Below are 25862 nucleotides of genomic sequence, written 5' to 3'. Positions count from 1 at the left end.
AATTCAGAATGATGTGTTTCGTGAACTGCACACTAGCAAATACCTTGTAATTTTGATTCTTGCTGTTGAATTTGTAAAACCTGGAGAAGGCAATGGAGTTTTATACAGGTTTCAGCTAATGCAGTAGCTTTATAATATTGCACTGTATGCTTTATGCTGTAACCCTTCATGCTTTAATATTGGTTATAAACTTCAAAGTTGCAGATCTCTGCGTAGGGTAGCATGTCATGCAGCTGCACAGAGGATGGTGGATTATTGCTCTCTTAACTTCTGGTTTTTTCCCATTTATTTGATTTAGGATTCAGGATGGATTTATCATATTTCGCTGGTGGAAGATGTACAACCCTAAGCAGAAACAGCACGGTAGGTTTCCCAAAAAGGTTTCAAGGTTTAAATTTACAGGTAGCCAACAGAAAAATGCTTTCTGTACTCAATCACAAATGTGTAATTAAGTTGTTAATATGTACCTAAAGTACACTGAATCATCAGAAGGTTCTTTTAACTGGTTGCAGACTAGAACACCACGATGAAATAAATACAGGATTTATTATCAGGGACATGAACCCTTCTTAAGACAAACCATTAATCTTAATAGTAGCCTTCATTAGCTGCAGTCCAAGCATAATTGCCTCTGTATTGGAAGTTTATAACTGTGATGAATAGAGACATCTTATGTTCTGGAAGTGATTTTCACTTCTCAGTTTTAATGTTGTGCTTTCAGTATTTCAGCAAAAGTATTCTGTAGTATTTGATAAGCCCGTGTCTTGATGACATCTGTGGGTGTAGAAGTGGGGAAGTGTGAAAAATTGATTTATTTTTCTTCCTTATCTCTGGCTGAAGAAGGATGATTAACACCAGATGCAAGAGATTAAGTGTATCTGCAGGAAACACTGGGAGAAAGCATAAGTAGCCTAGGGATGTGTACTTAATCATTTATAGGATTAGAATCTTGTTGAATGAGTCTCAGGTCCTGCCTCTCTTGACTTCTGAAGCCATCACGGCTCCGTTGCTAATTCAAGGAGGTCCAGAAATGGCAGCTATCTAGAGCTGAGAGCGTTAGTTGAGAGGGTCATTGAACTTTGGAGGGCTTTTTTTCGGTGCTATCTTGCCTTTGGAAGTGGCTGCTGATGGTGTGAAGCCTCTCAGACTTGTCAGCAAGCCTGTACAGCTGTTGTGTGTCGGTACCAGCTCAGCAGCGCTGCAGTTAGTCAGGGGAATGTGAGACACCACTCTTACAGTGATAGGAGTCAGGAAGAGCTGCTCACTCCTGTTTATTGAGGCACTACCAACCCTCTGAGGTGAGAGGGGCACAATCCGAGTACCTCGTACCGTAAGAGAAATAATTCAAGAAATGGAACCTAGTCGTCGAGTTAATTAGATTTTTCCAACCACAGGTTATTGTCCAACGGGTTTTCATAGAATTGCCTTCATCTGCTAGTTAAAACACATCTCTCTAGTGGCTCCCAGAATGAAGAAATGAATTGAATTTAATGCAGTAAAGATAGTTGTGTCTGTCTTCCATGCTGTTATTTTTGCTTGGCAGTATTGCAAGGCCTCAAGGTGTCCTGCTGGTATTTAAGACCACATCCAAGTAACCAGGGGAGGCAGAGGTGTACAGGTCTGACAACAAAGTAACGTCACTAAAATACTCTTCAGTGTTCAGTTAAATCACGCTGGGACTGGAGAGTTGGTTTTGTACCTAACTTAGAAATAAAAGTGGCTTAGGGACAAAAGCTGGAGGATCATGTGAATAGGGCACACCCAGATGTCTTAGGTGCCACAGCACATTATCAATTTTCACCTTGTGAGACCCCAGAGAGTACTTGATGCTTTGAAGGGGAAATACTGTTTTTTGAGAAGGAATTGCTCTACTTTTTATTGTCGGGAGTGGCTTTTGTCACGTTCCCATCAGGTTTGATTTAGTGGGGGCATTTATGTTGAGTTGTTTGGGTGGGCATGATACAAACATTTGAAAAAATAATAAATAAATAATGCCTCTGGATTAAGCTCTGTAGGAGGCAAATTTCAAACCCCTAGTTATATTAGTCACCTGGATTCCAACAACTGTTGATAAAACTTCAGTATTTTGCTATCAATCTGTACATAACCTACACATATACTTCTTTGAATCATTCAGTAATACAACATTTAGATTTGCTTGTCTCTTTTTCCTTACCTTCTTTCTGCTTTTCTTTCCCGAAAGTGCTTTAGGCAACCAAATAGATGTGTGGAGGTCAAATCTTGTTTTTGTTATTAAGAGGAAGAGATATTTGTCTCTTTAAATCCCCTTTAAAGAAATGGATTACTACGTTATGATTTCATTTAGTTAATGAAGTCTAATGCTTGTCTCCAGGAATTGAAAAATCACATTTATTTGTGTTGTTGATGGTAGTTAGATCTCCCTGGTGAGCAGCTGTGTATCCCAATCCTTGTCCATGTCATTCTTTGCCTGCGTTTTATTGATGCAAGTTAACGTTGGGAACAAACGGATTTGATGGCGCTCTGATGAAAACAGGAAGGAACTGAAACTGCCTCATTAACTTTTCTCTGTCTCCTGTTCACAAAAACTGGGATGTCAGTGCTTTCTGGAGATTTATTATACATCTACCTTTTTTTTTTTAATATATAATGATATGGAAATTTCTGGTTCTTTGGGTGTGAGGGGTCAAGGTGGGTTGCTGTTGTTAGGACAGAGTGTTGTATAGATGTATCATTTGGGGGACAAATGAGTTTCTTAGCAAACAGGGTGCATTTAATCGAGCAGGTGTCTCTAAACTTTGGCTCTTGGGCAGCTGCATTTCTTCCCTTGACCCTGATCACAACAGTGTTTGCTCTGACTTCTTCATTTGTGTTGTCTTTGGGAAATGTTGCCTTCACTTTGTAGCCCCTGAGTTACAGATTGCTGTAATAACAGAACCACTGTGATGCTTCAGTTTTCCTGAAGTCTGTTTGACTTAGAAAGACCAGATGAGGTTTTTAGAGCAGCTCAGGTCTCTGGAGTGAATGTGTAATGGGCACTCTTTCAACTGGGTAATTAGGGGGAAATGGTGCGAGCTTTTCCCTCACATTAACTCCATAATTAGGTCATACTATCTGAGGCAAAAGTATGTCAAAGTATGTCCCAGCCAGCTCTGTATATGATCAGCAGATGTTAAACTAGGTTTTAAGTATCAGAGAGCCAGGCTGATATTACAGTTAGAATTTAAAATTTGTGAAAATGTGGACTGACTGTGCAAAAATGAGTATGATCTTGGTTAGGTCTGCATATGGATATGTCCTGTTTCTCTGGAAAAGAAAGCCTTTTCCCAGTTCAGGCATGCTGTACCAGAGAGCTTGGCTAGAGAGCCAAGCTAGAGGTTTTTTTAGATGGAATTGATCTCAAGTACTGATATCTGTGCTAAAAAGAAGTTTGCACTGAGGCTTCTGTGCATCAAAAGGGATTTTTGTTTGTTTTCATAGACTTTGTTTACCGCTTTGTGCAGTTCTTGCCTGGATTTATTTTGGTTTGTGACCTAGGAGTGAAATGCCTTTCAGGTTTTACATTTTGTATGCAACTGCATTATTGGCCAAGTTTTACTGATTTGCTTGGGGTGGTGTAATTATTTTGTGGAGTTTTTTACTGCTTTTTAATATTACTTCAGCAACTTGCTCAGTACTGTGTGGATTGTTTTTGCAAAATGTGCATATATGAGAAACTGTAAATATTCCAAGGGAATGTTGAAAAAGAGCTTTTCCTGCTCTTTGTTTAGATCCAAAGGCAGAAACACGACTGTATATTATGGTGAATGACTTTGAATTTCACGTGTACAACCGTTCTGAGCTCTATGGACAACTTCAGGAACTGTTTGGCTTGGACCCCACAATAATTCCAGCAAAGAAAGATGATGAAAGAGCACAAGTAAATGGGAGGCAGAGAACACATACTAATCTTGAAAGGTAAATTACTATTCATTTTGCTGTTCTGTTGATGCTTTGTTCTGCAAAGGCCTGAACTAATTGGGTAATGTTTTGTGTAACGTGTGCTCTGGAGGCCAAATGATGGAAGCACAGAGGAGAGAAATTGCAGTGACAAGCCTGACAGTCTAAAGCTCTTCCCTTTCCTCAGACTTTCTGCCACAATAACTAAAAACCACAACCAAACAAGCCAAACACTCTTGTTTAATGATCAGAGACAGGTTGAGAAATCTATTTGAAATACAGTGTGGAAAGGGAGAGTGTGTTGAAGGGGGTTGTGCTGGCAGAATAATGATGGTTTTGCTCAGTAGAAGTAACAACTACTCAAGGCATTGACCAGGCAAAATGTGAGGATCTCTGTGGTATTGTGGGTAGCTACACAAACTTTCTTCTGTTAATTCCTCTTTCTGGGGTACTCCAGAAAACATGCTGTGGGTATATAAGGAGTTTTTCCACGTGGCTTATGTGTAATAGAGTCTGATGTTCAATAATAATTCTCTCTCTGAGCAGAATGACACCAGACTGATTTATTGTCAGGAGCAGAGAAGATCTCATGAGACTTGGGTCCTTCCACTGCTGCTGGCCAGTTACTAAATTACACAGTGGGCAGCTGCAGGATGCTGTGGCAGTCCTGAGTTTGAGTGAGGACTGTGCCTCTGAGCCAGTCCATTTGTGTTTCCATCTTAAGCTGACAGGCACAGGAGGGAAATGTCTTGGGAAATGAAAAATCCCGAGCCTCAGTAGGGGTATTTAGAACAGAGCAAGTTCCCCTGAGAAAGATTTGTTTAACTGTTGCTCTCAGTTAAACATGGCAGCTTGTTTTCTACCTGTGTCAGCAACCCAGGGTGTAGCTCTGGGTGCTTCCTGCTGTTCGTCCAGGCTTGGGAGGAGCTGGCAAGTAATCTGCTAGGGAAGGAGTGTTCCCCAAGATCTGTGCACTGCAGATCCTTAGAAGAATAGTTTACTTAGTTCTTCTGAAGAAAAGACAAAATAATACCCCACCTTTTTTTTTTCTTTCTTTAGTGTTAAAGTAAAAACAGAATCTCAAGACCCTTCTTCTTCATGGAGATCACTTATTCCAGTCATTAAAGTCAATGTGAGCACGGTAAGCGCCAAGATCCCTAATTTTTAAGCTTGCCAATCATTTTCCTTAACCATTCTATTTGAGTTCTTTTGTTCTCCTTCATGCTTTAATAAAGTTTTGAAATGACACCACCAGCACTCCCCTGACAGAGTCCCAAATCCTGCTGGTGCTGGTGGAAACACGGTTATGTTCTGAGTATTTTGGGAAATACTGGTGTCTCAGACTTGTAAGGATTTCAAGAGTATCACCAAGTAATTAAGTTAGGTAATGAATATTGTATACAGTGTGGGGTGTTGGGCTTTTGGGAAGTGTTGGGAGTTGTTTTTTTTTTTCTTCTCTTTTCTTCCTGTATGTTTTAATAGGAATATTTGGAGAGAATATTGAGAGTTTAATGTACAAGGCAGTACTTTAAGGTATGCACAGATAATGGTCAGGATTTTTGTCCATGGTCTTTATTTGCATATAGCTGATTAAACTTCAATATTCCAGGTAAATAGATACATGTGTATAAAAGAGAAGTGCATGATGAGAAATTGGCTTTGCTTTTTGCTTTAGGGTCGCTTGGCATTTGGGAATCATTATCAGCCACAAACACTTTGCATTAACTTTGATGACGCCTTTCTGACATACACCACGAAACCACCTTCGAGCCACCTCGACCAGTTTATGCACATTGTGAAAGGGAAACTGGAAAATGTTAGAGTCATGCTGGTTCCAAGTCCAAGATACGTTGGGCTGCAAAATGATGAGTAAGTTTGGGGTATTTTTATATCCATGTTAGGGTTTTTTATTTATTTCAGTAAAAAGAAGAAGAGAAAGTTGCTTGTCTTCTGGTTTCTGTATTTTACTGAGTGTGTTTAGACAAGATGGCATTTTTACCACTCTGAAGGTTTTAAATTTTGGATCTTTGAAACAATTTTATGTATGGAGAAAAGTTCTGCTTTTCTGTCTTTATCTAGGTTTTTATTTGGGGGTGTATGTTCTGCTCTGTGATTAAACAAACAATCATGGAATACTTTGGGCTGGGAAGGATCTTTAAAGGTCAGCTAGTTCAACCCCTCTGCAATGAGTAGGGACATCTTCAACTAGATCAGCTTGCTCAGAGCCCCCTCCAACCTGACCTTGGATGTTCCCAGGGGTGTGGCATCCTGCATTCAACTTGTGTTTTCCTTCTTTCAGATCCTACAGCTGTTGACAGGCTTTGCCAGCACTAAATTGTCTAGTTATGGGTTAAATGCAAGGTTTAAGGTCTTGACTTTTGTAAAGCTGATTCACATATGGTTTGGAAAATATTTTAAAAAAATCTGGGCAAAAGCTGCATAATAATTGGTGGAGTGGAAATCATGTTATCTGTTGAAGGCAGATGGCTGATCCTTTTCCCTCTGTGTATTCTGCATAAGTGGGGTTATGCAGCTTTAACAAGCTGAAGTAAGTCAAACACAGGCACGAGGGCTTGCATGAAGTAATAAAATAAACTGTACATCATTTGACTGTACCTTAATTGGCTTTTTATCAGCCAAATACTGCTGTCTATAATATGCCTTTATGTATTTTCCAAAGGGCATTTTGTGGATGTGCACAGAATCTTTCTCTTCCAACATGACGACAAAGGAAATTTCTCCAACTAATATTGAAAACAAACAAGATTAAAACAAAATAGGATTAAGATACTCAAACTATTAGCTTTTTCTCCTGCTTCCTCTTAAGTATTTTCTTTTTTATGCTCCTGCCATCCCTGCAGCTCCTGATGGCTGAAGGATGCACAAGACGTGCTCTAATTTACTGGGCAGGTTCAACAAATTACCCAGTTCACTGGAAATGGAGAATGTTTGACTCTTTAGAGCCTGCCCTCTTCTGCTTCTTTGGCTTCAAATTTCAGCTGGGTGTTCTAAATTTCAGAAATTCCTGCAGGCAGTGCAGGTGTAACAAACAGCTGAGTGACTTGGGGAAATTTGTAAGAGACTGACTAATCAATACAAACATCAAAACCTCACCTTGAAAGCTGTCAGATTATATTACAAACGCCCACCTCAACGTCTCCCTCGCCCTTTAATCGCAGTCAAATCCTCCAAAATCCAAGGGGAAAAAAAGAGAAACTCTGCTGGGAAAAGCAGGTCAAAGCAGAGCAAGTTTGGAGATCAGCAACTAAGCCAGCAGACTTGAAGTGGAAGTTCAGGATAGATATTAGGAAATACTTGAAAATGATGATGATCATCTCATTATCGTCCATTGCCATTATCTAATTGCTATTAAAGTATTTAGTCTTTTCACTGCTGTTTTTGCTCTCAGAGTAAAATTGATTTCAGGGCTCCTGCTCTGTTGCTTTTGAAGAACTTGTGGCAGTTCATGGGCTCTGCATCTGCTGCCTTCCAAGCTTTCCTGCCACTGGCATGAGCTGTGGTGTGATGGGCAATGGGCTTCTAACCGGGCTCACCCTTACACCGTGTGTTTCTGGCACTGGAATTGGCTTTTTTTTTATTAAGTGGCAACTTGTGAAGTGGCTGAAAAGCTGCAAAAACATGTTTTGCAGTAAAAACAGAATTTTCACATTATAATAGTATTACTACTATAGAATATATTAATATGTAAATTAACATGTAGCACTAGAAGAAAGGGATTGTAATAAATTAATATAATAGTGTTAAGAGAATAGTGTTTTGTCTGTTAGTTTTATCACATCCTTTTATATTGAGGGAAGTGTTACTGAAACAGAACAGCTTTTTTTCTTTTTCCTTTTATTTTTTTTTTATTAACTAATGGTCTAATTACTGAATGTCTTGTCCCTTTGGTTCAGAGTGCTATTTTAGTAAGAAAACAATTAGCAGGTGAAAGAACAATATAGGACAAGGAGAAAGGAACTCTTGACAGAAAGAAACAATGAAAGTAAAACTTTGGTAGTTACTTGTGGTTTATAATAGCTGAGAAACATCTTTGTGGAGAGGAACATTGTATCCTCATGCTTAAAATAACTAAACTCTAAGTTATTTGATGTAATAATTATAATAATAATAACAGCAACATAATGAACAAGTTTGTTGTTGTTTTTTTTTGGCAAATCATTATGCAAATCCATTATGCTTAATATGTTGCATTTGAAATGACTTGAATTCGTGAAGCTTAATTTGAGCACAGGGATTTTGAATCTGTGTCTTTGCACTTGCTCTTTACAGACCACCAAGGCTGATGGGTGAAGGTTTTGTTGTGATGCAATCCAATGATGTTGACATCTATTACTATATGGATGAACCAGGTACCTCCTGTTAAATACAAACTGAACATTTTAAGGGATTTTTGGAGGCTGCTGGACTTGCTAGGCAATTTCTTCTTTGAATGACTTCCTGAATTTTTATGATTAACTCTGTGTCTACTGTATTTAAGTCTTCCTTTTCATTTGCTTGCATTGTCTGTAGAGATCATTTTAAGCTCATCTTTCTTTCAAGTCTTGGTTTGTAAGTAGGATTTGGAACTAAATGTGGATGATTGAAAGCCTGTGTTGGTAAAAAGCATCCTTAAAAAGTGCTGTGTGTATCACTGGCATTGGTGAGCAGTGTTTAAGAAAATCCCAAGGGTTTTTGGTCATGTTTCTTGGCTTTCCACTGGGAATCTGTTTGAATTGTGTCTCAATATTTACATACTACAGTGATCTCAAATAGAACTGACATCAGGACACTTTAATTGTCCTGGGCTTAGCCAACATTTTTCATGCTAATTTGAAGCAGCTTCCTTTAATAATCTGTTTATTATATTATGGGATATAGGTCTTGTACCAGAGGAGACAGAGGAAAGCAATGATGGAGAAGCCAGCAATGAGGACAGCAAACTACAGGATCTGCCACCCTGTTGGGGTCTGGACATTGTGTGTGGAAAAGGAACAGACTTCAACTATGGTCCTTGGGCTGATAGGCAGAGGTATTGCCATGATTTACAGCTTCAGTTTTCATCTTTGATATCTCATATTATTGAGAAAACCTTGATTTCCCATCGGTGGGGTTGCTCAGATTTCTGATTTGTGTGGGTTAGGGTAGTTTAGACAGTCTGAAAGAGGAGTCCTGCCCCAGTGGTTTAAGATGAGGAAATTCCTTGCTGGCCTATCTTGTTGGCCTTCCTAAGTCAGGATCACTCTGTGAATTTTTATTATTAAATTGATAAATTACAGTCCCCTTTTTGGTGAGCAAAGTAGTTTCATTATTTATCAAGGGTTTAACTTTTTAATTGGTGATCTTTAGATTAATCAAGCTCCTCTTAGCTCATGGGTGGGAATACACTACCTATTGGTGAGGAAATTGTAGAGAAGTAGAAATCTGGCTATGAGAATGATGAGGGGGGAATAATTCACCCCTGCTTAGGATAATCAATTCCTCCATGTGATCTGCAAAGTATTTATTATCTAGTTATTTTAGTGACAAAATAGCAGGCCAGAGCTCTACTACTCTTCTTATCCATTTGTGGTGAGGACAACAGGACTGTTGAGAGAGTAAAGGACTATTAAGTATAAATCTATAGAAATGTGATTTTCATTCTGAGGTCCTAAAGTTTGGTATTTTATTTATTTCTGGGCATTACATCAATTATTTATACACAAACTGAAGCAAAATAGATTACTTCCTACTATGTTTTTGTAGCAGATTTGTAAACCGAGGATTAGAAATAGGAAGAAAAACATGGCTTGTTTGCCTGCTGAATTAAAATATTTCTGTTCTAATCCATTTATGGCTTTTGTCCAAAAGTAACTTCTTGTCATTGAAACTTTTGGAAATCTCAGTCATGAATTGGAAGGTTCCCATGGTGAAGATTTTAAACAAACATCCTTTCTTATCACACCCATTGGTTCTCTAAAAATTCAGCTAAAAGGAAAATAATGGAATTCACCAAATAGATGCATAAATATACATTTCTTCCATGAATAAAAGACAACTTTTTTTTTTCTTTTCTTTTCTTCTTCCCCACTAGGGATTGCTTGTGGAAGTTTTTCTTCCCACCAGACTACCAAGTTATGAAAGTCTCAGAAATTGCTCAACCTGGCAAGCCAAGACAGATCCTGGCTTTTGAACTGCGGATGAATATTATTGCAGATGCCACCATTGACCTGCTTTTTACCAAAAACAGGGTAAATGATGTAAACCTTATCAAGAAATTAACTTGGCTTCTGTGGTTCCACTCTGCTTTTTGGTTGTTTTACTTGTAGTGTTAGAAATGTATATTCATCTGCCCTGCCAGGCCTTGGCTCAGAGTACCTTATGTTGTTTCTATAAGTGGATCTCAGCATTTGTTAAGCCTAAAAATGGTGTTATTTGGTGTCAGTGCACACAGAAATTTCTATGAAGGCAGGAAATCATCAGGTACCTTAATCCAGGTGTGGGTAAATGACAACCAGAGGTCTGAAGTACACTGGTTGATGCAGCAAACCCAGAAATAATGCTTGGACTGTTTTCCTTTCTTGCAATGCAGGAAACTAATGCTGTACATGTGAATGTTGGTGCAGGATCGTATTTGGAAATAAATATTCCCATGACAGTGGGTGAAAATGGTGAGTTAAGGCTAAGCCTGATTTTTTTTTTCCTAATCTTTTTACCTGAGCAGTTATCTTAATTCCTAAGTGTGTGAATGTCTTGTAGTGTTCTTCCTTTGTGACTTGGAGATGTGTATTCTTATGCAAAGGAACTAAAATACTGCCTGCAAGATATTAAGGTGTGCATCCTTCAGGATACTCCTTGTTTGTTAGTGGACTGCTGAAATCACTGGTGAAAAACGTTTCAATACTGGTGTAACTCTTGTGTCTGAATGATCCTGTCATCGCTTCTCTTTGCCAGGCTATTCACCCACCATTAAAGGGCAGCTTCTGCACGTGGATGCCACCAGCAGCATGCAGTACAGGACTCTCCTGGAAGCAGAAATGCTGGCTGTAAGTTGGCATTGATAAACTTCAGTCTCTAGAGGATTTTTAATGAAGAATATATTTATTTTTCTATGCAGCAGTCTTTAGGCTCTTAAACAAGAGAGAAAAAATGCCTTTTGAATGTGTTTTGCAAGACTAATATATAAGAATTTAAATATACACACACATAACTGTGCCTGTGTGTAACTGTCAGTGACTTCCATAATTTATATACCAAGTTAGTGTTTTTTTATTTACAGATCTTGCCTCACTTACTGTGTAGCCACATGTTCATCCAGGCTTGGCCTTAATAAATGATTACACTCACTAGCTCTGCTATAGAATGTGTGTGCACATAAATACTTTAAAAGTACTTACATGTGCCTGAACTACTTGAGACAGGTCTAATGCTGCCTCATTCTTTTGTTTGCCTAATATTTCACTTGTACAATACTGTCATTCTTTAATTACCCTTCTTATTGTTTTTTAAATGATCTTATTAGAGTGGTGTTTTTTAATGTTTGAATTTGAGAGCCGTATCAATGGTTGAAAAATATTGTATTCTGGGGCATTGTCTTTGGTGTATTGTGAAAAGGGATGCTTTTGATGAAAACTTCTATTTATAAATTGCTTGGTACAGCTACTACAGCAGGTTCAGAATATGCCTTTCCAAATAAATTAATATGCTAACACTTGACCTTCAAACACAGAAAGAGAGATTAAATTATTAAGGAACTGGAGAGGCCTTCTGTTCATCCCAGCAGGAGAAGAGTTTTAATTATTCAGCAGGGTACATATGTGAAAACTGCTGAGCTACAGGGTCAAGCCTTGTCATTTTTTGAGTTAATTCTGGTGCTTTCCTATCTCGTTCCCAGTTCCATATTAATGCCAGCTATCCCCGGATATGGAACATGCCCCAGACGTGGCAGTGTGAGCTTGAGGTTTATAAAGCCACCTATCATTTCATCTTTGCTCAGAAGAGCTTCTTTGCAGGTAACCTCTTTACTAAGTAAGTTATGTATCAAATTAAATATTCTTTCTTGGGGATTTCTTTTCAAATTTTACCACATTGTGCAAGGTCAGGTTGTCTGATTTCACGTATTGAGGGCAACAAATTGTTTCTGAGGACAAAGTTCCTGCTGCTTCTGTGTGTCTTAAGTACATGATATTCTTACTTTTCAGTAGAGATACACATAATTTAATTTTTTGATATACCTAAACTTGATCTGTAGTTATGTTAAGTGATTTTAAATTTATTTCTTATCAGAACTCCTGTCACAGTTACTGATTTGTTTAATGTTGAACACAATCATGAACTTCTACAAGACTAAAATCTTAAAAGAAGGAATCTCTCCCTTGGCTGCTGCTAACTTGCCTTCTGTTACTTTGTGTGGGTTTAGATTTGATCCAAGACTGGTCCAGTGATAGTGCACCTGATATTTTTTCCTTTGTTCCATATATGTGGAACTTCAAAGTCATGTTTCATCAGTTTGAAATGATTTGGGCAGCGAATCAACACAATTGGATTGACTGTTCCACCAAACAGCAAGAGAATGGTGAGATCATTTTCTTTTATTTGGAAGAAGTTGTACAAACTACAAAATTATGTAGAATGTATACAGAGTGTATATTTTATATATATATATAGAGAGAGGGAGTAATAGAATTCAAATATTTCAGTATTTCAGGGGTTTACACTGTGCTCAAATCTTATAATTTCAGCATAGAAAGAAGATGGTGGATTAAAAATCATTACATTGTGTTCTAGTTAAAAATGAGCTCAACGCTTCATCAGAAAGCCGAGGAACTTTCAATGTGTGTTTTCTTGTCCACAAACTGGTGTGTGAAGCAATAAAGAAAAGCATCAGTTACTACAGATATTTTTATTGTTTACCTGCAGCTTCAGTGTGCTGAGTACAGTGTCTTTCTAGAGAGGACAAGCTGTAGAGAGTAAATGCTTTGAGAATAATTTAGAGCAGTAATTTATCATGGTAAATACACTGTGGTTAAAATGGCAATTTCCTCCGAGTTCTCGAATATCTTTTCATTATTTTTACCTGTGTGTTTGATAATTTGTCTAAGAACAAAATAGGGAGTAATTTTGACAGATTTTTGTTTGTTTGTTTGTCTCTTTTTGCTTTTCTCTCCCAGTTTATCTGGCAGCTTGTGGAGAAACACTGAACATTGTTTTTAGTCTGCCTTTCACTGATTTTGTTCCAACCACATGCAATACTAGATTCTCTTTAAGGGTAAGCTCTTTTGTCTTCTAAACATGAGATAGCTTCTTGAATCAGGAAGTTTTCAATTATCTCTTTCCTGAAAGAAAAATGCTCTATTTCACTGAATTTTTACCTATGCTTAGGCTGTGTGTCAGTGTGTGTATTGTATCACTTGAAATTCTGCTCCCTTTTATTTAAGAAATGTGAAAATCTAATGTATGTTTAATGATAGAATCAAATACTGGAGCAGGTACCCCCAAACCATTTTTAAGAGGTTCTGTAGAAGAGATAATGATGATCAAGTGTTTTTAACAGACACAGCTAATTCTTTGAAAGACTGTACTTCTTGTCTTCCCTAAAATAGAAGCTATCTGCTGCTACTAAAAATAAAAAACTGGTTGATGGGGATGTTGATAATTTTATACAATTTTATAGCGAAGAAAGCATTGTTTTATGGGTTTTTTTCTTTTCCCAGTGTAATTTAGTTGAGATGTAGGGTAGCCTTGGGCCAGCTGCATAACTTTATTAGGTGGCTTGAACAACAGAAGAACAAGAATCACTAAAAGCTGTGCCCCTGTGTTTTACAGATTGCTTGGTGGGTTGTTATGTCAAAAAAATGGACTTGTAAGTGTTCAGAACTACAGAGCTCTTGGGTTTGTAGTAGAAATTGGTGGGAAAACAAAGATTTCTGGTCTAACTTTGCCTGTAAAGTGAAGATGATGACACATACATATGCAAATAGCCTGAGCACTGTGCATAAAGTGAATGTAAATTAACTTTTCTGTTCCTGATGTTTGATTTTAAGGGAGAAGATGTTGATCTTCATTTGTACCTACCAGATTGCCATCCTAGTAAATACTCCCTCTTTATGCTGGTGAAAGACTGTCAGCCTAATAAAATAAATCCCGAGTCTTGTATGTCCTCAGAATGTCAAAGTGGTCAGAAAACGGGCAAACCCAAATGGAGGAACATCACTCAAGAAGAGTGAGTTTTGGATTTATATTTATGTTTACTCTTCATATTGGCTGCTTTTGTTTGGGATTAAAGCAGCTTCTTCAGTTCATGAAAGATATTTAAAGGGAGTATTGTACTGCAAATAAAACCGTGATGTCTCTTTTTGAAAGGGCTGGATGGGTTGAGTGCTGGACAGTCCCGAGCGTCGTGTTTACCATCGACTACTCGTGGCACCCAATTTACCCTCAGAAGGCAGATGAGCAGCTCAAACAATCCTGTAAGTGCCACTACCTTTCCCTTGTTAACTCTGTGTCGTTCTGGAAGCTTGGATGTGAGTTTGGATCACATTTGCAGGGATGGGTTTGGAACTGAGCTGATGTTTTAAGTCTCGTGGGACCGTGCTGATCTTGAGAATGCACTGGGTTTGATTTAAAACTGACAACATTTCATGCTGCCAAATTTCAGTCTCTGTCCCAGTTCCTTGTGGAAAAAAGAGGAGACTGTCTGCAGTTCCCTTCTCTTTTCCTTAACAAAGTGGATCTCTTAAATGGGTTGTTGCACAAGATAAAATACCACTTGGTATATGAAATATTGGTATAATAAATAGGAACTACTATATTTTCAGCAATATTCCTTAGCTTTCCTAAGCTTTTTTTCCCCCTCCAGATATTGTGATCTTGTCTTAGGATTTAAATATTTAAACACATTATATGTGAGATATAATCACGTTGTCTTCCACTTCTGGATGTGAAGCTGTTTAAGTGAAGAACCGTGGCCACCAGATATGAGTGTTAAACTGGTCAGTCTAACACTAATTTCTAAGAATTACTTTTAATTTAATGTCTAAATATTTCTAAATAACAAGTATGCTCTGAGCAAGTGCTTGCCAAAAATGTTATAAAACATGAAACACAGATGCAGGTAAGTTAATTTAAATGCAGAGGGAGGTATGCAGGAAGTGATGGGGTGACAGAAAACTCTTTCAAGTTGAGATGGTAGAAGCAGAACTGATGAAGGAGAGGTATCAGAAAAATAATGAGGGCTAATTTAAATGGGCCTCAATCAGCAGGTGTTAGAAGATATGCTGGAGAGCGTGTTTAGGTTTTGAGTTCCAACAATTCCCATCTAAAAGAACTCAAATTTCAGAGGACGAAGCGGAAAAGGTAAGATCGATTTTGCAGATGTTCACTCAGCGCTCTTGTTGAGACTGCCAGCTCGTGTCAAACGTGCATTCTTCACTTTTTGAAAACATGTACTCATAATCGTAGCAATTGAAACCTGCACTTGAAAGTTGATGCATACACAGGTAATTTTGCAGCTTCCTTCACTGAATAATCCAGCACAGCGCAGTTTACTTCTAACCTGTGCCGCTCATAGAACGTGTTTGATGCAGTAGCAATGTCTGGTTTTCTTTTTTTTTTTTCCCCCAGTCAATCTTTTGATACAACTTTTGCACTTTTCATGTTGATTCCCTTTTGTTTACTCTGCAGTAGCTGCGGGTTGTGGGAAATCTTCTGTGCTGCTGAAATGAAAGCACGTCTCTGTTTAACTTCAAAAGCATGATAAATAAATGGAATGTTTTTTCAGAACTTGAGGGATTGTTTTTCTCTTGCCTAATCAACATGGGCTAAAATATTCTATATTTTCTTGTCTTCCCGTAGTTACTAGAGATGAGAAACCAACTCTGCAGCATAGGCACGTTCACATAATTACACAATACAAGTTATGTCTTTAATACACACTTATATCCACCGAACTTCGTCCAGCAGAAGCCTGACTTGTGATCCAAAACCTGTTCTCTGCTTTGTTTTGCTCCCAAGTGTCAGAAATGGAAGAGACAATGTTGTCTGTGCTCAGGCCGTCGCAGAAAACAACCGACAGTGTGATTTCATCTCCCACAGCTTCCGCCCGCCTGCCCCTCGACCCCTCCGAGCTGCCCCCGGATAAGCTCCACGTGGAACTGGAACTCTCCCCAGATTCCCAGATTACCCTCTATGGACCCCTGCTCAAAGCCTTTCTGTCCGTAAAGGTAGGCGTGGGAACACAACTGGCAATGGCCACGTGTAGGAAATGCTGACTTGGAAATGGAAAATTGGAATTCCTCAGACGTGGATTTAGATGGAGACTTCTTATGAGTACTACTTTGGAATGACTTTGTTGATGGGGATGAATTCAATTGGCACAGGTTTATGAGGAGAACTCATATAATATATTCATATATATAGACCCACATCAGCATAATTTTCCTTTCAAGGCATAGTGTGGGCTCTGGACACGTGCAGAAAATTTCTTCTTGGAGTTTTGCAGGAGTAAAATAAAAATAATAAAATCATGATTATAACCGGAGCTTATATAAACGACCTTTTTTATGCAAAGTTGTGGCAGAACCCATAGTTTTAGTGCATTTTAAGTTCTGCAGAGTGCCCCAATGATTTGTTTGGTTTGGTTTTAATTAGATTCTGGGAAGTTTCTGGAGTTGGGATCGCGGAGGGGAGCAGGGAAGGCCAGGAGAATAAGCTTCATTTAAAAAGCTACTTCAATTAATATTGAAGAAGAATGATTCATCCTTTCCTTGATGCAAATCCGTTATTCTTTACAATGTGTTTGTGTTGCTTTTGCTGTGTCCTCTCCCATTCCTGATTTTTTAGGGTGTTTAGAAACAGCTGAATTTCTTCCCACCTCCCTCACCCTCCCTTGTGGTGACAAAAGAATTACCAGTCTAGGCTAAGGTAACGCTTCTGCAGGCTGTCCTTTTGAGTCAGAGGATGAGGAATCTTCTGAGACAGAGGATCAATACCTGGACTCCCTGAAACAGTCATTTTCATGAATTTATATAAGCATTGCCATGTAAGCAATGAATAGCAGTTTTTTAGGGTATAGGACTTGCAAATAAGCTCATTATTTTTTCATGTTCTTGCTAAAATAAATAGCATTAAAATGAGGCTGGTGTTGCATCTTGGAAGGCTTGATTTCTCCTGACACAGAGGAAAAGCCCCCGTGTTTGAATTGTTTCCTGAGCCCCTTTTTTGGAGCCCATAATTCATGAGGGAGCTCTGTCTTCAGTGCTCTTTGCCTCTGGAGGTAGATGTGAACAGTGCTACATTAGATCCTTGATTCTACAATGATTTAATTTTTAGGGGCAGATTTCTCAGGTGAAATCTAGCTTTGCTCTTCTAAATCTCAAGGGAAATGTTAGATTAATACCTTGTTTTAAAAATGTGCATTTATTGCTCTTTTTATAATTTGTGTGGCTCTGTTTTGATCTTTTGGTCCAGCTGTGCTGGGAGCACCTTTTGAAAAATTTCTAGGAGGTTTTTTTATGTTTGTTTTCCTGACTTGTGGTTTTTTTCATTTGTTTCCTGTATATGTCATAATGCTCTCTCCTAGGAAAATTATTTCGGGGAAGATGACATGTACACTGATTTTGAGGAGGTTATTTCCAGCCCTGTGTTGTCCCTGTCAACATCCTCCAGCTCTGGCTGGACAGCTGTTGGAGTGGAAAATGATAAAAAAGAGAATGAAAGTTCAGTCAAGCCAGTTCACCCTCTCACTTTACGCCCCTGGGATATCACTGTGCTTGTTAATTTGTACAAAGTGCATGGGCGATTACCCGTGGTAAGTACTTGAGAATCCTAAAATAATTTGCTTTATTTAATTTATTTATTCCTTTAGTTTCTTAATCTGGAGCTAAATTTAATTCCCTGGAATGTTTATTCACTGTGGTGCTTACTAAAGCATGGGTATACCCTCTGCTGAAACCGTGACTAAACTGATTTGAGGCATCATTTATTTTGCTTATCTGGGGGGCAGAACTGGATCATTTTTTTATATGATTTTTATTCACTGAACTTAATTTGGGTGATTTTTTCCACTGACCGTCATGATTTCTCTGCTAATTAGCAAATCTGTCTTCTAATGGTGCACTCTGCTGTGAGCAGCTGTATTCGGAGAGGTCCCCAGGAATAAAAGATGGGATTTGCCCAAATAGTCTGGAATTGCTGTTTTTATAATTGTCCAAAGGTTTTTGAAGCTGCACAGACTTTTTTTTTTTTTTGAGTATCCACTCGAAGGAAAATTATCGTGCTTTCTACTCACTAGGTTTGCCACTAATCTCAAAATTTCAACCACGTTGTGTATTTTGTATTTCTGATACAGCTGTGGTTATTTTTTTATTTTAGCACTGCAGTCCAGATGGTCCGGAGTGCCCCGCAGCTTTCTTGGAAAGGTTGTGTTTCGAGATGAAGAAAGGATTTAGGGAAACAATGCTTCAGCTTGTACTGTCTCCAGTGCATCTGTTTCTTAATGACAACTATCAGGTAGTCAGTAATCTGATTTTTACGTGTTTCTGTGTGTGTGTCTGTACTGTGAAAGTTGTGTCGATCTTAAAACTGAATTCCTTTGTGTTGGGATCTTTGCTGTTGGAAAATCCCAGTTTAAAATCTTTGTTTCTGTCCAGTTTGCATTTGAGTGAAATGCACAAAAGACAAGGTTGCATTTCCTTAATTTTGCTTAAAAACATTTTGGAGAAGGTTCTCTCGGAAATATTATTTTAAAGAATTTTTATTTTTTATTTTTTTTACAAGAATTGCCTTTAACTCCCTTGTCCTTGACAGAGACCTGCAGTGGACGAGGTTCTTCGGGAGGGTCACATCAGCCTGTCAGGCCTGCAGCTCAGGGCTCATGCCATGTTTTCAGCAGAAGGTCTGCCCCTTGGCAGTGATACTTTGGAATATGCGTGGCTGATAGATGTGCAGGCTGGGAGCCTCACAGCCAAAGTCACAGCACCACAGGTACCATCTACAAACTAGTCACTTGCAAATATTACCTTTCTTCTTGCTTCTAGAACTGGCATGGCAAGGATTTTTGGAAAGCACACTGTCTCAGCTGGATTTGGATGCATCTGTGCCTTAAGTCACCTTTGTGGTTTGAAAATGTAATAATTTCTATAAATGGATAGGAGGTGCCAAATGAGGTGTTGTCCAAGTCACGGGTTAAAGTCAGACGGTGATGCTGCTCGCTGCATAAATTCTGCTGCTTGGTGCCACGGGAACACAGTTTGCTTTCCCAGGGTTGGATGTGATTAGTTCAGTCTTAGCACTGACTCCTTTTAGTTGTGCCATTTATGGTACATTTATTTTTCCAGATAGATGAATGGCTCCAAGTGATGATGGATGATAGATGAATGTATCCGGGCAGATTGTTTTGATTTATTTCTGGTGTGGTCTGCCAGTTCTTTAAAGGAGTTTGCTTTGCCAGTGTATTCTGAGGCATGAGAAAAGTACATAAATTCTACTTACTAATTACTGTTTGCTTTATTTATTAATTTTTTTAAGACACTTCTACATCCTCTTGTTTCTCTAAAAATGGGCATTGTTTTCTAGGATTGAACACATGTTTCATCAGGAGACTTCTGCAGCAAATAAAATCAAAATAAGGCACTTAAACAGGTTCAATAAATCCAAAGAGTAGACTCCAGATACATTTTCATGCTATATGTACAGACATTAGTAGTGATATGTCCCAAAATGTTGCCACTGATGTAAATAATCTGTAGTTTGTACTGCACTGCTTTGTGGTTCAAAATTAAACATAGATGATTCAAAGTACTCTAAGGTTAAAGAACATTTCTAAATGCTTAATGCAACCTGAGGATTTTCTTCCCTTATAAAGCCATTCTCAATTGCATGCAGCATCTAGGGCTTCTATTTATTTTTAGTTGTCAGCACTGCAATGGAGCAGAACTTGAATTTGCTGTTTCAGGGTCATTGGCTTTTTTCCTCCCGTAGTGTGATGTATTGTAAGAATTTGTGAAGGGACAACACCAGCGGGAGGAAGGAGAGGTTTTGTGCAGGACAGTCATAGCTGTATTAAATTCCATTTAAATTACTGCTGGTTTTAAGTGCCCTTTCCTTTGGCTAGCCAAAGAAAACCCATTTCCCTCTCATAACAGAGACAGACAGTCATGAATCATTTCCTTTATGAGCAAGCTAACTCTATAAAAGACTTAAATCAACAATAGGCTAATTAGTAGGTCTAGCAAGAATCAACTGTACTCTGAGCCACTTTCCTCCTTTGCTTTCCAAATGTAACTTCCTTACACACAAGCAAGTTTGACATTTAAATTATGAACGCTAGTAAAGCACTTGGAGGTATTCTTTGTGGTAAAGCGTGGGGAGCTCTGTCTTTACAGTGAAGTTCTCAGTTTGTAAGAGCAAAAGCTGTTGCCTTTTATTAAGAAATAATTGAGGAAATTGTTTCACGTCACAGTGTGTTCTGTGAAAAACCTGCGGGCTTGCACGTTGTGGTGCACACAGGAATAAAAATCAGGAGATAGATTTTGTCTAAGCAGCCAGAACGGTGCGGTGGGGTCTTTGTTTTTACCCCCGCCCACCTCCCAACCTTTGGTGTTGTTCTTTCAGCTCTCCACTGAAGCCCAGCGGTTCATTTTGCACAGGTGGTGGTAGACAATGTGCTGTTGTTGTTTGCTTCCAGCTGGCGTGTCTTCTGGAGTGGGGGCAGACCTTTGTGTTCCACGTGGTGTGCCGGGAGTTCGAACTGGAAAGGCCCAAATCTGTGGTCATTTGCCAGCACGGGATCGATCGTCGCTTCTGTGACTCAAAGGTACCCTTTGATCCCTCTTCACTGCTCACCCCACGTGCACAGGTTCTTTGGAACACTTCAGAAACGGAGCCTTAATGTTAGCAGGACACAAGGGGGGTATAGGGTCAGATGGAATGTTTCCTTTGAGAAACGAGACTTAAATATGTTTGAAAAGAAAAATGATTCTCTCTGGATTTTCCTGTGGACACACAGAGTGAAGGCCAGGAGAGCCAACTGAGTCCCCTGACAGTGCTGGACAGAAGAATTCAACATGCACGAGGGACAATGAATCTCAGCACAGAAACACCCTGTGGATACTGTAGAATAACTCACTCCCTGTTGCTCTAATTTTAGACCTCTGTTAAACGGAACATAAAAAGATTGGCACAAATTAAACTAAATGCTTAAATGTATTTCCTTTCCCCCCCCCTTTTTTTTTTTCTCCAGATGAACTGTGTGCCTGGGCCGTGCCCAACATCTGATGACTTAAAGTACACGATGACGCGCCTGGCCGTGGATGGAGCAGATCTGTACGTGGTAGAACATGGCTGTGCCACCAATATAAAGGTAAACACATTTCTCCCAACAGCAATTCAAATGCTTCTCTGTCAATAGAGTTCTTTGCATTTTTTGATAGAATAGCTGCCTGAATTAATTGCTTGCTTACATGCAAAGGACTAAGCAGAATTTCTGAAACTTTGAAGTGATAAAAGGTTGGCCTGGACTGGGCCAGTGGTAGGTCAGTTTGGCTTCTACTTATTAATACCCTTAATGATTTTGGAAAATGGTAAGGAGGAGTATATATCTGCCAAAATAAGAGTGGAAGCTGCAGGAGTGGTGTAAAAAATTTAGAAAACACTGGGCAATGTAAATCTCAGTGTTTTTACCTGAGAACTACTAAGAACTTGAGGTGTGAGTTGGTAACTCAGCAAATGGAAGTGATTGTTATGGATCATGTACAAGTCAGTGCCTGGTAACTCATGATCCTCTTGTGGGATTCAGCTCTTTGATTTAAGATAGAGAAGGCAGAAGTGTTAGTGCCACTGCCTGCCTGAATTTTCTGTTGTAAAAGAGCCATGCAGAGAAGAGCTGAAATTCTCCCATTTTCCTGCTGCACAGGAAAAAACTGGAATAATTTACTCAGTGTAGCAAAATATAAGTTTAGAGGTAATTGAGTTATGGCAGCAGCAGCAAAGAAGAAAACTGCTATGCTTATATAAGTGACTAATAGTTGTGCTGTTAGTTAATAAGTTCAGTTTTAAATGGTAGACTTAAAATGTGAGGTTTTGGGCACGGCTTCACGTTACAAGCAAGAATCTATGATAATTATTTTAGACATTTTTTAATGACGTGGTATCTCATCATTTCAATGGCTTGCTGCCCTGTGGCAGTAAAAAAATATGTTTGAGCCTCCAAATTCTTTTGAATCCAATATTAAAAAGCACCATCACAAATATTAACTGTGTCTGCAGGCATAAATATGAATGGCAGTATTTTCAAAGGCAGCTTAATAACCTGAACCACTCTAGAAAATTATATCCTGAATGTGTTTCATTCAAATTTAAAAAAAAAAAGAAAAAAAAGCTTTCCAGTGCTTCTTTATAATCTGTGACAGAGACGAGAAATAATAATTTAATATTAACCCTGTGGGTAGCTCCTCCATGGCTGGGTTATCTTTGAACTCTCCTTGCTTCTGAGTTGGAAAACCTGAAATTTCAGGTGCTCCATGGTGACTTTTTGGAGAGGACTTGAAGCTTTGCAGGAAACTTGGTCCAATATCTTCAGATTATTTGAAGTTTGAAGTACGTGGCAGGGTTATGTTGTGGGTTTTTAGTGTACACCAGTGCTGGGGAGGATTGATGTGGCCTGGGCAGGTGGCTTAGTTGTATAGCGACCAGTTTTCCACAGAAGGGGTAAATAAAGCAAGAACTTTTGGTTCATCTTAGAGGGACAACCTCCTTTTTGGTTCACCAAAACTACTGGAATTGCATCAAAAGAAATAAAGACTTGTCATTAGGAGCTGCTATAACACAACTCATATGGGTCTGAGTTAAGGGTTAGGATCTGGAATTTCTTGAGTTTTGCCGTGGTTAACACGGTTGTCTCATTGAGGTATTTATTCATGGTACAGCTAATACAGCCTTGTGTTCAAAGTAAATAATTGCCATTTTAGTCTAAGGGCATAGCATGATATGTGTAATGTCAAACAATCTGATTTTGAAAGTTTTAATTTCTTAGTTTTTTATATGACAGTGAAGAAGTTAATGATATAATTTTTTTTAAGTTTCATTGCAACATCTCTCCAGAGTTGAGCTTTCTTTTTGATCTGTTTATGAAGACTTCTAAGTAGAGATTTTATTTATTATTTTAAGAACTGGTTGAAATGAATTTTTAAACTTACCTTCTTCTGTGCATGTGCTTACCTGCATATAAAACTGCTTCCTTGGAGAGAATAGTTCACAGAGATCTTTCTGGACTGCAGTAGGTGGTGTGTTGACTGCTTTAAGGCTACTCTGAATTTGTTTTCCTCACGAATAAACAGTGTTCATGCTTTAACTCCTCTTTTCAGATGGGTGCCATACGCATTGCCAACTGCAACCTGCACAACCAGTCTGTTGGAGAAGGAGTCAGCGCCGCCATTCAGGACCTGCAGCTGAGACAGTACGTGGAGCAGGTCAACAACTGCAGGACTGGGCTCCAGCCCATATTAAGGAGGGCATATTGGCTGGAAGCTGGCTCTGTCAACCTGGGGCTCGTCACTGCTGACATTGCCTTGGCTGCAGATCATCCCTCGAAGCACGAGGTGCAGAGACACTTCTTGGAAACACACGACAACCGAACTAAGAGGTGAGAGATACCATGGAAGGAGGTGCATTTGAGAGAGAGAGCTCTTTTCATCTTGCTTCCACTCAATTTAAACTTGGTCATCTTTCTGTTTTCTGTTTTTCTGCCTTTGTAGGTTGTGGTTTTTGTGGCCCGATGATAATCTGAGAAACAAGAGAAGCAAGAACAAGTGTGGCTGTCTCGGGGGTTGTCGATTCTTCGGCGGCACCTTAACGGGACTGGATTTTTTCAAACTCGAGGAGCTGACGCCTTCAAGCAGCTCTGCTTTCTCAAGCACAAGTGCAGAATCTGATATGTTTTACGGGCAGTCTTTACTGCAGCCAGGAGAGTGGATAATTACTAAGGAGATTCCTAAAATTTTAGATGGTGAGAATGCATTGTACCGTATTTTTATTTTATTTTGCCCAAACATATAATTTCCTAACTTGTTGTAATGTTTACAATTCTGGTTAACTACTACAACTACTTGTGTTCTTGTGGTGTGGGCCCTTCTAAGAGCAGACAGAGCTTGAAAGTAGTAAGTAAGCTTTCGTATGCTGAATTTTTATATTAACATGCAACTCCTTTCTGAGTAAAACCCTTTCATTTTGACTTGTCTGTTCTGCTTATGTAGAAAGCAGCCTACCAAGACAATCTGATGTTTTGCTGCTGTGATGTTATTAATTTTTGTTAGTGCAGCGTGCTAGGCTGCTTTTATTTAATAAGGATTTTTATTTCGGTGGGCAAGGAAGAGACCACCGCAGGTGTGTTGTCAGATACTCAATGTTACTCTTCTGTTTCTGATTCTAGGGAAAGCAAATGGTGTAAAGAGGAAAGATTGGGATTGCAGATCTGTGGGTATAGAAATGGAAAGGAAGGCACAACACCTAAGCCTCCAAGTGCCGTTGCGCTCCCACAGCTCCTCCTCTTCTTCCGAGGAAACGAGCAGTTCCAGCGCTGCCCTGCCCTTGCTGGCAGGGGAGAAGGACAGCCCCTCATCCACCACGGAGGATCACCTGGGCCAGAAGGAGTTCTTGTCTGGTGCCAAAAGGGAAGATGGTCATGGAAGGTTAGTACTCTCTAAGTATGGAAAATAAGCCTTGGATTGAGCAATTTATGAAGCACTGGTTGTTTTCTAATGGTGCTGCTGAAGTGCGTTTCCTAGTTGGGATCCCTGATGGGGGATGATTACCTCATCAGGGTAGAAAATCCAGCATGTGGGACCACAGCACTTGCTGTTCATGTCTGTTTTTACACCCTCTCTATGTAGGTGGATGGACTAACCAGTGGCAGAATTCAGTGTGTAATCAGCCTTATGAAACTAATGGCCACGCTAATAGAGAGTCGCAGAATCACCGATGCATCTGACGGCTCTTGTAATGTAAAAAGAGAATCATTAATAACAATATCAGCGAATGAACCTGTGATTTCTGTTTGCAGTGTTGCAGCTGAGGGTGCAGAGGGCCGCCCTGCGTCCCCTGGCAGCCAGGAGAGGCCCGTTGGGCAGTCTCCCATGAGGTCACCGCTGAAGCGGCAATCGTCCGTGTGCTCCGCCCGGCTCGGGAGCACCAAGAGCCTCACGGCCGCCTTCTACGGGGACAAGCAGCCTGTCCCCGTGGGGGTGCAGTTCAGCAGCGACGTGTCCCGCAGTGATGAGAACGTCCTGGACTCCCCAAAGCAGAGGAGGAGCTTTGGTTCCTTTCCGTACACTCCCTCTGCAGATTCCAACTCATTCCACCAGTATCGCTCCATGGACTCCAGCATGTCGATGGCCGACAGCGAAGCTTATTTTTCTGCAGCAGAGGAGTTCGAGCCGATAAGTAGTGATGAAGGTCCAGGAACGTATCCAGGGAGGAAGAAGAGAAAAAAGCAAGCTCAGAAAACTGAATACAGTAGAGGGTCTATTTATCATAGCGTGGAAGGGCCCTTAACAAGCACAATCCACGGAGAAATTAGCCAAGATATTAAAACGTTGCCAATTAAGACTCATCCTTCCCAGGCTTCGTTTGTTTCAGCTCTGGGAGGAGATGATGAGCATGTTGATAACATGTATGTCATGGACTCAGAGAAGACTGTGGAACGTGAGCAAATAACTTCCCAGCAACCTGTAATGGCATGTTACCAAAATTATCTCACGCAGTTCCAGGTGATCAACTGGTCAGTAAAGCATCCAACTAACAAAAGAACCTCGAAATCCTCATTGCATCGCCCTTTAGACCTGGACACACCGACAAGCGAGGAAAGTTCATCCTCTTTTGAGCAACTTTCTGTCCCAACTTTTAAGGTATGGAAGACGGAGGAGTTAGAGGAGTAAGAGTTCAAAATAACTTGAAGTTGCTTAGTGCACCTGTTG

At 39.5% G+C, this 25862-nt stretch overlaps 1 protein-coding gene across 1 annotated transcript in view; it reads left to right on the top strand.

The window, feature by feature from the left end:
- BLTP1 (bridge-like lipid transfer protein family member 1) overlaps positions 1-25862 on the top strand; it is an 88574-nt gene that overhangs the window by 12359 nt on the left and 50353 nt on the right. Inside the window, 24 exon segments of the mRNA XM_050320458.1 lie at positions 299-363; positions 3750-3936; positions 4978-5059; positions 5594-5787; positions 8209-8288; positions 8797-8947; positions 9989-10145; positions 10487-10565; positions 10849-10940; positions 11789-11906; positions 12314-12469; positions 13065-13162; positions 13938-14116; positions 14257-14363; positions 15907-16115; positions 17474-17701; positions 18265-18402; positions 18700-18876; positions 20579-20707; positions 21134-21253; positions 23256-23533; positions 23646-23896; positions 24320-24578; positions 24950-25793. Of these exon segments, the coding sequence (XP_050176415.1) occupies positions 299-363; positions 3750-3936; positions 4978-5059; positions 5594-5787; positions 8209-8288; positions 8797-8947; positions 9989-10145; positions 10487-10565; positions 10849-10940; positions 11789-11906; positions 12314-12469; positions 13065-13162; positions 13938-14116; positions 14257-14363; positions 15907-16115; positions 17474-17701; positions 18265-18402; positions 18700-18876; positions 20579-20707; positions 21134-21253; positions 23256-23533; positions 23646-23896; positions 24320-24578; positions 24950-25793 (4378 nt within the window).

This window comes from Myiozetetes cayanensis, unplaced genomic scaffold (genome assembly GCF_022539395.1).
Source record: "Myiozetetes cayanensis isolate MyiCay16 unplaced genomic scaffold, myiCay2020 scf24, whole genome shotgun sequence".
Lineage (NCBI taxonomy): Eukaryota > Metazoa > Chordata > Aves > Passeriformes > Tyrannidae > Myiozetetes > Myiozetetes cayanensis.
Note: the sequence above shows the minus strand (reverse complement) of the source record. Positions and strands in the feature narration are given on the sequence as shown.